We start from the raw sequence: 12,186 nt of genomic DNA, 5'->3' as shown, positions 1-12,186 counted from the left end.
CACAGCGGGACTAAGTGCATATTGGAACGCAAGAATCGCGCGAGAAGTATTACGTAACAAGTTGTCCACCTGGGCTACGGGCAATAAACTGCACACGGCACCCTAACACAATTAAAATCGCCACAGGCGAAACAAATTAAGAGCATGTACCGTGACAATATCTAAGAAGTTTGGTAAATTATGAGTGATCATGAAAGCAATCACAGATTACGATTACATTAGCAATGTAACCGATTACGATTGCGATACATGACATTCTTAAACATTGTCATCGATTACGATTACGATCATTTAATCGATTATTACAACTGATTACGATTACTGATTATGACTTCCCCATTTTAATGAAATATAAATCACATTGATTAAATACAAATACACAAGTATTTCTTGGGTCTATAAAATTATATTTACTACATTTTAAGAGCACCAGGTGATATTAATACTGAACGACAAACCATTTGCACCATTCAAAAGCACAGTCAAAAGGACGTTTTGACGGATTTTGGAATCTTCGATACATCAACACATTTTCAAAACATAATATTGTAAGAACGATGTTGAAAGAAAAAGAAAAAACTAACAAAATGACGTTTTATAACATTTTATTAATGCTGAATACCATAGCAACTATAAATTATATAACGTTATAAAATGAATTAATTTTGCATATTACATAATGTATAAAAGGGCACCCCTAAATTTTGCGATAGTTATAATTTTATTATATATTAATTTTCTTTCTTTTTTACGATCTCCCTCCAAACCTCCCCCCCCCCCAAGTTCCCTTAGCTTTCTACCTCATCTCACTGCCCCCCCCCCCCCCTCCCATAAATCAGTCCCGAGTTTCTTTTATAGGGCATCCACTCAGAAGGATATATTCTTCCTACGTTGTCTTTAGGAGTACAGAGATCAGTGGATGTTTTAACGGTTATGGTGTGCACTCACGTATCACGATCAGAACAGTGACAATACCCAATTTCAAATAACAGTCTGTATTCTTGTCTTTTTAACAATATCGAAGTACATATATTTATTAAATCTAAGATGGATAACACAACTGTTGTGCTTATGCCCGTAGTCCTGCTTAGTCCCCACCCATTTTCATCGATGGAAGGTTTACATCCCCAATATTGATTTAGAAGAATTGAACAACGTAACGAGGATGCAGTACTTAGCATTACACGTGTATGGGGTAAAGCCATAACAAGCCGTTTCTTGCTAAGACACATTTTATAATATGACAACATAAAATATAATTCATGTTATTATGTCCATATCAAATAAATCTCAGTACAACAACTGATAAAAAACAACATAATGTGCAGTATTTCAAATAAATTCGGTCCTTAGTGATTCTACTTTTCTATCGGTTCCTCTTTCAATTTTTGTCGAACACAGACATCGGTTATAAAACAATACGCCAACCAATCGTAGGGTAAACTAATTTCTCATTATTTAAAAAAAACTTCATTATTTAAAATTTTAATAATTATGCTTCAAATTCAACCTGGCTGAAATAAGATCTTACTGGCTGTGTTGTCTGTTAATAGATCTAATATGTTTTTTGACCGGTCGAAGGAAGGGTCATGTGATCACGTCCTAACACTGTCATTGGCTCGATCTACTAACTGAGATATTCACCGTAGACAGCCAGTAAGATCCGATTTCAATTAGACCAGCTACAAATATTGACGGCCATCTTATTCACAAACACACTCTCTAGATGATTTAGCTATGGCTGGCACAGTCACTGAATTAACGCGCCATGTGATACTGTCTTCCGGTGAGACACTTCCTGTCCTGCGCGGTCGAAACGGATGTATCCTCTGAACACTGTATCTGCAGTAACAAGGACTGCTCTGCTCGAATTCAGAAATGTCTCGTCGTTTGGTTTCACATTCGTCGGGGTCACTGTTCGGTATTGGACAGTTCATCTCGTCCACCCGTCTCCCCAGAGCTTGCCGACATGAGCAATAGGGTCTCCCGTCGTACGTGGATTGAGCCCAAAATGTCTCACATTTACCCATGACGTAGTTACATTTCGTAAATTCCCTACAAGCCTGCTTCGGCGTGAGCACTTCGTCTTCAAACTGAGCTGGTCTGAAAAGAGAGGAATTTTTTTTATATATACAAAACAATCACCAATAAATATGGTTAATAATTCCATTAGGAGTTCGGTGCCGTGCGAGATGCTAGTGGATATGTTGACAGAAGACAGACAGAAACATATTTAGAAACAAACACATTGACAGAGACAGAAAGACACAGAGTCAGAGATAGACAGAGAGAGGAATATGAGACAGAAACAGACATGGAGTGAGAGACGAGTCATCCTTTCTCAGACTCTGCCTGAACCCTCCCCCTGCCCCTCTGTCTCTGTCTATGTCAGTCTCTCTCTCTCTCTCTCTCTCTCTCTCTCTCTCTCTCTCTCTCTCTCTCTCTCTCTCTCTCTCTCTCTCTCTCTCTCTCTCTCTCTCACACACACACACATTCTGAGAATGTATTTTAAGAAATCAAAGACTCATAGTGTTACTTGCCGACACCGTTCTGTGGGACATGCAGCATTGGAAACCTCTGTGGTGTTGCCCGAGCACTCGGTCACTGAAATCAATACCATAAATACACATACAGTTTAATATGTTAAATAAAATACCATAAATACACATACAGTTGAATATGTTAAATTAATACAATAAATACGCATACAGTTGAATATGTTAAATTAATACAATAAATACACATACAGTTTAATATGTAAAATAAAATACCATAAATATACATACAGTTGAATCTGTTAAATTAATACAATAAATACGCATAAAGTTGAATCTGTTAAATCAATATCTTAAATACATATACAGTTTAATATGTTAAATTAACACCATAAATATACGTACAGTTGAATCTGTTAAATAAAATGGCATACACACACACCTAAGAGTCAAAGATTACATCATACAAATATGAATACATATCATTAAAGGCATATTGTCATGGATTTAAGAACCTTATTTCTCTTTAAAAAGACATCGGTCTACAGGCTGGTAGGTACTGGGTTCGGATCCCAGTCGAGGCATGGGATTTTTAATCCAGATACCGACTCCAAACCCTGAGTGAGTGCTCCGCAGGGCTCAATGGGTAGGTGTAAACCACTTGCACCGACCAGTGATCCATAACTGGTTCAACAAAGGCCATGGTTTGTGCTATCCTGCCTGTGGGAAGCGCAAATAAAAGATCCCTTGCTGCCTGTCGTAAAAAAGAGTAGCCTATGTGGCGACAGCGGGTTTCCTCTAAAAACAGTGTCAGAATGACCATATGTTTGACGTCCAATAGCCGATGATAAGATAAAAATTCAATGTGCTCTAGCGGCGTCGTTAAATAAAACAAACTTTACTTTAAAAAGAAGATTACGAATGAAAATCACATTCATTTGGGATACAAATCTTGTTACTGTATCACCCAAAACGATTTAACTGAACCACGTTAGAGGGAAATCCATGTCAACAGTCTCGGCAATTTTCATTTTGTAAATCTTGGAACTCTTCACTAAGGTGTCTATAAAATGGTGACTATTTAAACATCGGACTGGTACACCTTTAGGTACACTTTAAAAAAGTAAAACATTCTTAAGCCCTGGTGAATACTAATATATGTAACTGTCCATGGAGCTATAACATATTTGACATAATAATACATTTGACAGGGTGGAAAATGGACGTGGTAATCTAAATATGTACTAGTATGATGTTTAGGTGTTCAGCGTACGACTAAACATAAATGTATCTTTCGATACATATTTTACTTAATAATGTCTTACACAAATATGAATTATGACAAAAAATACTCAACATTTTTCATCCCATTTTAAAAATGCATCACTTCGAATGGCATCACATGATTGGTTAATGACGGAACCAATGAGAGCAGACAAGACAAGCGGGACGCCGACAGACCTGACACCGATATCAAACGTTCTCCCTCCGAGTCTGAATGACTGTGTGGCTCCATTGTTCTACAAATAATCATAGCAGAAATACGGAATACAATAACTTAATTAAAAACTTATATCGCAGTACAGTTGGTGTTAATAATGTAAGAGTATTTTCACAAATCAAATGCAAATTTGTAAAACATAGTTTATATTTCGTGATATAGAATATAATAAAATAGCGACAAAGGTCCTACATGACACTGTGATACGACGATAGAGTAAAAACATTTAAAAGCTCAGTATCCAATTTAATTACATTTCATGTATTTGTTATGGATCTACCTTCCACACTCGCTTCTATGGGTTTTCTGTGGGGGGTTTTTTTTTTTTGTTTTTTTTTGTTGGCTCGTTTGTTGTTTTTGGTGGGGTTTTTGTTAGTGCTCATTAATTGAATAATATTTTAGTGAGAATGAGAGAAAAATATCGGATTACGACTACATAGGCTATATATACAAAGTTTCAGACAGATACTCATGTAAACACGAGGAATATTCCAGGGCCGTACGTACCCTGAGGGCACCATTTTTTTTTGACTACGTCAAAAACAAAAAGAGTTCATATACCTCTTACCATACCATACCTCCCCTCCCCCATACATACTTAGATCCGCAACTGCTCTTAAATAACAAGAGAGAGGCCCTGGTACATGTACTATATGATCTTCTCCAGCTAGGAAAAAAGGGCATAACTTATTAAGTATAATTTGTGTATTTTCTACACCCCATCCCCGCACCCACCCACTTGGTACGGACCTGTGTTGTGTTATTTATTGAAGTGTGTATCAGTATTACCTGCACGGCTGAAGATGAAACAAACCGCCCTGTGAATTCGTTCTCAAATCTGCTGGGATAACAGAATAGTATCTGACCTTCGTTGACCTTAGTCAGGATGGGATTGGCGATCTTTCGAATGCCAAGAAAGATTTGAGATCTCTGTAAAGAAAAGTTTTTTGGGTTTTTTTAACGATACCACTGAAACACATTGATAAATTAATATTAGCTATTGTATATCAAACATTTGGTAATTCTTACACATAGACATTAAAGGAAGCTCATTCACAATGGATGTGGCGAGGGTGTGCGGTGTGGCTACAAAAATTAAAATGCACTATTTCCATTTAGAACATTCACACTGGTTGCATGCAGCGCGTATGTTCCCAACACACATGCAGCCAGCCGCAGGGAAATAACCGGTCTCATGTATATTAAACCAATATTATTTAATTATTTCGGAAAAAATTATCATATTTCACTTTTGACATGAACATATAAAATGAAACCAATCGTTGCAAAGATGTAGTAAAATATGCACTGTATGATAATAAACTATACCACCTATATATAAAAATAATGGTTTGCACACTCTTTAAATTTCGATTCAAATAATATATCACATGACAAATACATAACTGTCGGAATATAGCTGGTGTGAATGTTTCAATCGCAGCACACGCATCGAGTGTAAATGAACCATTAAAAGGACATTCCTGAGTTTGCTGCATTGTAAGATGTTTCCGACTAATAAAATATTTCTTCGATTAAACTTGCATATTAAATATATTTTCTTGTTTAGAATATCAGTGTCTGTATATTCAATGTGTTTCTGGTCGTCTTAATATTTGTAAGAAGCCCAAACTGGATTTTGTCTTCAAATATTTGATATGTAATTACAATCGTTAAAAAGTCTCTTTTAATCAATAACATCTTAAAAAGTGCAGCAAAGCTCAGGAATGTCCCTTTAATAGGCAGCTAGCATTAAAGGCTCATGCGGTCTGTGCGTGGGGTCTGACTGTTGCGTCTGTTGCGACTGTTGCGTCTCTGGCTTGCGTTTTGGACACGTAAATCATACACGAGTATTTCAATTCGGTTGGTCGAATGCGTTTTCAGACGCATACATCGCACGCATCCAGTCTGGACGTTCTAATTGAAACTCTTATATTTCGATTTATTGCTTTTTTATCCGGAACTGCACGCATGCACCACATCCAATCTTCGTGAACATTAAGTTACTAGTACACTGAAAGTTTATACTGCATTCAAGTTGTGAGCATGTCGCCAGTCAGTGATAACATTACGGTAAATACCGAACACACACCAGCCATCCCAGAAGACGTTTCTCTACAAATGACCAACACATGACCAGGGGTCACAAAATGTCACCAGGCTCGTGCAAACACTGCCCGTCTCTTTTAACTCCGGTGACGGGAGACGCGGCTACAGGTCTGGTCGACACTGGTTAAATGTCAACCTTAGACAAGATTAGTCTTTACGTGTCAAGACACATTTCGGAACCGACTGTTGCAAAACAAGCACACCATTTTACATTTGACAGTGCACGGCGCCTAGTGGTGGCAGTTACTCTGGAACTCTTATAGATGACGTCATTATTTTAGACTTAAAGGCAAGATCACTAACCAGTAAATAAAACCTAACTTGTCCCGTTTTACGAAGCGATCTTAGCGCTATGATCACCTTAAATGCACTTAAGGTGACCTTAGCTCTAAGAGCGCTCCATGAAGCGGTGTCCTGGTAAAAAAACCTTTCACAGGAGGACTGAAGGATTTTTCTAGGGAGTGGGTGCAACGTAAAAAAATTGGCACCTACGGTTTTCCAATGTACACTAACATGAATATTAGAGATGATTACTATGGTACTTTGAAGTTTGAGGATGAGAGTGCGCATCTCCAACACCATCAGCCTGAATTCGCGCCTTCTAACAAATATTTCCTAAAAAAAATATACATTTAGCTTGTCCTGAAAGGTAATAGTATAAATCACCTACATTGTCATTACATCTCATGGTTATCGATATTTTGGTATATAACTAAATTATGGCTTCATAGCTATGCATTTAAAACAAATAACTGTTCATTTTAGTATGTTGACAAAATGGCTTATTGCAGCGAGTTTTGGCGGGAAAGGAATATTCAAGCACATAATGTTGTAATAAAAAGAAAAACAAAGTAAAACTGATCAGAAATGTCCATTTTGAGTTAAACACTTTAAATACATTTTATTTTCGCCGTGTTGAAAGCGTAATGAGCTCGGATACGACCTGCAGACCTGCAGCTCATTAGCACGCTTTGCGCGTCACTTCTCGTGCCACGCTGAACGTGACTCATTGAAGAAAAGTCGCATCAACTTCTTAAACAGGGCGTGCTCTTAGCGAGCTATTTGCCGCGGAATTTCCAAGTGTTCGGCAAAATACCACATCCTCACACACACCCGCGAACTTGATTTCAATTCACGAATGTGACTCTGTCCAACTGATAAAACTTAAAACAACAATAATTAATCGATAAATTAATAAAGAAAAAGGATGTTAAACATGGTGTATTTTAAGAACCGAGGTTTGTTGGAGGAATGAATTCGTGTAAGGAGGGTAATTTTCTTTGTACACTGATCAACCACAGGATTAAAATGAAAGAATTTTGCAAGCACTCACAAAATAATTCTAAAATGTAACACCTACTATGCATTTGTAGAGTACACTCACCAGTCAAGGCATATTTAGAACACTATGGCCTAACGTCATTAATTCATTTATTAATCCATTCCGTCATCCATCCTTCCATCTATTCATCGAGTTCGCCAATCACTACACCCAGCACAGATACAATACTATTGAAAATATATTTGCAATACGGAGGCTCATTATACACACAGATAAATAAATATTTCAATAAAAGCAAATGAATGCTATAATGTATTAGTTTACTTAATTACTTAAAGTAAAATGACAAATGGAAATGACGACTAGCTATTTACTACAGGCACCTGACATAGATTAGTATAAATAAATAAAATTGTATAATATTGGTAAATTTGATATATTTTCACAATATTTTGTTTATACTCTCTTCGTACATGTCAATGTTATTGCCATTTAACGAGTATTTATTTATAACAAACATTTCGATCCCTATTATATAATCTATCCATATATAATAGGGACAGAATATTGTGAAAATATGAATACTATTCTGTGTCAAGTGCCTGTGCTATTTACCTGTTTAAAGTTGAGGATGACGTAGACATTTTTGTATATTTCATCTGTCTGAATGACGTAAATCTGCGCGTCGTCGTCGACAGCAAGTACAGCGTTGACGTCTCGTCCCACGAGATTCACAAGAAACTGGTTGGGGATCTCGTACACCCTGGACTGCGCTGTTGGATCAGTGGTCGTCTGGGGAGGAAACAAAAGAACATCAAAACTTCAGGCGCGTGGACAGGAAATTATGCAAGGGGGTGAGTGGGGTGAGTGAAGCTTTATGGGAGGGGAACGAGTCATGCTTTTAAAAAGAAACTATTCTGTGTCGAACCCCCCTCCCTAATCGCGTGCCAGAACTTTCTTCTCATTGTGTTATTACAGTAACAGCGATGTGAAGTAGCTTAAGGGCTCATTGACATTGAATGCGGTACATGCGGTGCGTCTAAAAAATAAAATGCACTATGAGAACGTTCAGACCAGATGTGCGTGTGTGTGCGTGCGTGTATATGTGCGTGCGCGCGCCACTGACGCAAGAGCCGAACCGCACGCACACGGCGTCTCCAATGTGTATGAAATGACTGATTATAATTAAGCAATCGTTTTGTACCCCTTGTCTTGCTGACTTTGGATCTTGTTCGTCACTTCCGGATTTCGGCACAACCGCGGCAACCACTATGATGATGACTAGCGCCAACACGAACACTCCAACGCCAATCCCAACTTTAAGATAAAAACCTTTATCTTCCTTCTTCTTCTTCAGAAAATCTCCAATACTGCGTATACGGTCCATCTTTTCTTATACAGCCGAGAGTACTTAATTACAGATCGGTCATTATCCAGTGGAAATCCAAACAAAACGTGCCCGGCTAATTTGACATAGCTACATTTAACTACTTCACTTATTCTGTTTAAAATAAAAAACATTCACGAACACCTCTCTGTTATTAATCCATGATTATAGGAAATCGTCAAGAAATGTTGGGAAATTATTCCTTAAAAGAGGAATACAAGCAGTTGTATTCCTTAAAAACAGCGGTTTATCACAGGAACTTTGTTGCCGGGTGCAAATCGGTTAACACCCTCTCCATCCCTAAGTTAAGGCGCTCCACTGCCGGGAGTGATAGCATTGGCTGAATAGGCTCACGTGTCGCACCTGGGCTCGTTTGTTTTTGATCAGTAGTTTAAGCTCTACAAATATTTAACCGTGTCTCAGCGAGATGTACAAACCCCTGCCATTGGTTACAAGGTTAGATCAGGCCATATAACTGTCACAATGTAACCAGCTAATTTAACGGGCTCCGGCATCGGTACGTGGCGCGGGGGTTAAGTCATCTGTTTTAAGGATTGTAGGTACTGAGTTTGCAACACAGTACCGACTCCTACCCAAAGTGACTTTTCTTAGGTCACTATACAGACTCCTCTCAAATTAACATCTATTATACTTCTGTTCCAGTGTGTGTGTGTGTGTGTGTGTGTGTGTGTGTGTGTGTGTGTGTGTGTGTGTATGTGTGTGCTAAAATCACATTGATATACATGTATATTCAAATATGATTTTTGAAAAGTATATAAAATTATATTATATTTCAATCACAAACTAACGAATATTCGGAACCTGCTTTTGATCTTAAAATACGTTTTGGTAACTTGTACCATTTTCTGTTATTAGATACATATATTTCTTAACACACTGCTTGAACATTGGGGTTGTTGTTTTTTTGTTTGGTTTTTTTGTGGGGGTTTTTTTGGGGGGGTGTTTTTGTTTTTGTTTTGTTTTGTTTGTTTTCTTTTTTAGAACCAGTGTAAACGGGTGATGATGCATCATGCAAATATATATATATATCTGCAGTGCTAAACTATCCTCTTTGATTTGGTTTAGTGCATGATGTCACGGTCTTCAACCAAACAAAATGTATACTGTATACTGACAAGTCATTTCTCATATCTCGTTAAGTTCGATTTATACTTCACCGCTGACTCTTGTCTGCGAGTAGTTGCCTCGCCCAGTCCTGCTTCTGTTGAAACCTAAGCCTCATTTTAGTCAATTAACACAGTTCATAGTAAATTTTAGTGCGTGTTTGTTCAAAGCTTTTTAGTTTACCTAATGAAAATTAAATTTCAGTCGCGCATGAGGTCAGCAATAAAAGTATGAATTGACCTTTACTGTACATTTCATTTCAGTACGTTCTGAATGCCACCATTATCTATATACCATTTGGATTAACAACCGTATTGTTATCCACGTTACTACAACTAAAACAGCGTTTCTGCATGTTATGCTAGCTTAAGACTATCAACTGCCATGACAAAGTGGACCAACGTTCCGCTCTCGTGACTTCTACGACTGTCCAGTTGCTAGTCAGGCTTTGAGCACTCTTACAACCCGAGTTTCGTCGTATACAACTTTTACGAACGATTAGTTGTGAATCAGAGCGCACCAGTCGTAAGTCAGAAATTACAACGCAACCGTCGAGTTGGCCTACTTCGTGGTGACAGTTGGTATTACGCTCATCACCATGGCCAGTGCGCGGCGAGTGAACACATCAGCTCTCGGGAATGCTGACCTTTCGCCTGAAGAGGAGAACTGAGAGACTGAAAACATTGTCGGGAAACCTGAGAGAGGCGTGTTAATCCAGACTTAGCGAGATGTAGAGGAAACTGCATTGGCGAATGCAGAATGTTGTTGGAAGTTATTATACGACAAATAGGTTGGTGCACAATATAATAAAAAGAGTGCTATTTTCCTGAAAGTAAAAGAAAAAGAAACAGAAACAGAAACATAGTTATGAATAGACTGTCTTAAAATTAAATTGAAGTGAACTAAAACTACATTAATATTCTCATGATCAATCACGATTCATCGTCGTCCTTCCCAAGCACGGCCTTTGGTTTTCCCAGTGATTGCCTCTAGGACAAACGTGTTTCTATCTGTCTATTTGAGTATTACATAAGCTCCCATATTTACATTTGGTTTTCCCAGTGATTGCCTCTAGGACAAACGTGTTTCTATCTGTCTATTTGAGTATTACATAAGCTCCCATATTTAGATTTGGTTTTCCCAGTGATTGCCTCTAGGACAAACGTGTTTCTATCTATCTATTTGAGTATTACATAAGCTCCCATATTTACATTTGGTTTTCCCAGTGATTGCCTCTAGGACAAACGTGTTTCTATCTATCTATTTGAGTATTACATAAGCTCCCATATTTAGATTTGGTTTTCCCAGTGATTGCCTCTAGGACAAACGTGTTTCTATCTATCTATTTGAGTATTACATAAGCTCCCATATTTAGATTTGGTTTTCCCAGTGATTGCCTCTAGGACAAACGTGTTTCTATCTATCTATTTGAGTATTACATAAGCTCCCATATTTAGATTTGGTTTTCCCAGTGATTGCCTCTAGGACAAACGTGTTTCTATCTATCTATTTGAGTATTACATAAGCTCCCATATTTAGATTTGGTTTTCCCAGTGATTGCCTCTAGGACAAACGTGTTTCTATCTATCTATTTGAGTATTACATAAGCTCCCATATTTACATTTGGTTTTCCCAGTGATTGCCTCTAGGACAAACGTGTTTCTATCTATCTATTTGAGTATTACATAAGCTCCCATATTTACATTTGGTTTTCCCAGTGATTGCCTCTAGGACAAACGTGTTTCTATCTATCTATTTGAGTATTACATAAGCTCCCATATTTACATTTGGTTTTCCCAGTGATTGCCTCTAGGACAAACGTGTTTCTATCTATCTATTTGAGTATTACATAAGCTCCCATATTTAGATTTGGTTTTCCCAGTGATTGCCTCTAGGACAAACGTGTTTCTATCTATCTATTTGAGTATTACATAAGCTCCCATATTTAGATTTGGTTTTCCCAGTGATTGCCTCTAGGACAAACGTGTTTCTATCTATCTATTTGAGTATTACATAAGCTCCCATATTTAGATTTGGTTTTCCCAGTGATTGCCTCTAGGACAAACGTGTTTCTATCTATCTATTTGAGTATTACATAAGCTCCCATATTTAGATTTGGTTTTCCCAGTGATTGCCTCTAGGACAAACGTGTTTCTATCTATCTATTTGAGTATTACATAAGCTCCCATATTTAGATTTGGTTTTCCCAGTGATTGCCTCTAGGACAAACGTGTTTCTATCTATCTATTTGAGTATTACATAAGCTCCCATATTTACATTTGGTTTT

The 12,186-nt window shown here is 37.6% G+C and overlaps 1 protein-coding gene across 1 annotated transcript; it reads right to left on the bottom strand.

Annotated features, from left to right (window-relative positions):
- Window positions 1-846: 846 nt before the first annotated feature.
- LOC121370101 lies at window positions 847-8,774 on the bottom strand. Its single transcript, XM_041495203.1, has 6 exons — window positions 8,592-8,774; window positions 8,003-8,179; window positions 4,786-4,926; window positions 3,853-4,015; window positions 2,541-2,604; window positions 847-2,103 (listed from the first exon to the last, which is right to left on the bottom strand). Exons 1-6 carry the CDS (start codon window positions 8,772-8,774, stop codon window positions 1,704-1,706), a joined length of 1,128 nt encoding a protein of 375 aa, XP_041351137.1. The 3' UTR covers window positions 847-1,703.
- Window positions 8,775-12,186: the final 3,412 nt, after the last annotated feature.

The sequence above is a fragment of the Gigantopelta aegis genome, chromosome 4 (assembly GCF_016097555.1).
Source record: "Gigantopelta aegis isolate Gae_Host chromosome 4, Gae_host_genome, whole genome shotgun sequence".
Classification (NCBI taxonomy): Eukaryota; Metazoa; Mollusca; class Gastropoda; order Neomphalida; family Peltospiridae; genus Gigantopelta; species Gigantopelta aegis.
The sequence above is the reverse complement of the archived record's forward strand: the minus strand, read 5'-3'. Positions and strand labels throughout refer to the sequence as shown.

Coding starts and splice junctions, on each gene's coding strand:
- LOC121370101 (XM_041495203.1), bottom strand. CDS start 8,774: ATGGACCGTATACGCAGTATTGGAGATTTTCTGAAGAAGAAGAAGGAA. Junction 4,016..4,785: donor TTTCATCTTCAGCCGTGCAG/GTAATACTGATA, acceptor GATTATTTGTAG/AACAATGGAGCCACACAGTC. Junction 2,104..2,540: donor TGTCCCACAGAACGGTGTCG/GCAAGTAACACT, acceptor CTCTCTTTTCAG/ACCAGCTCAGTTTGAAGACG.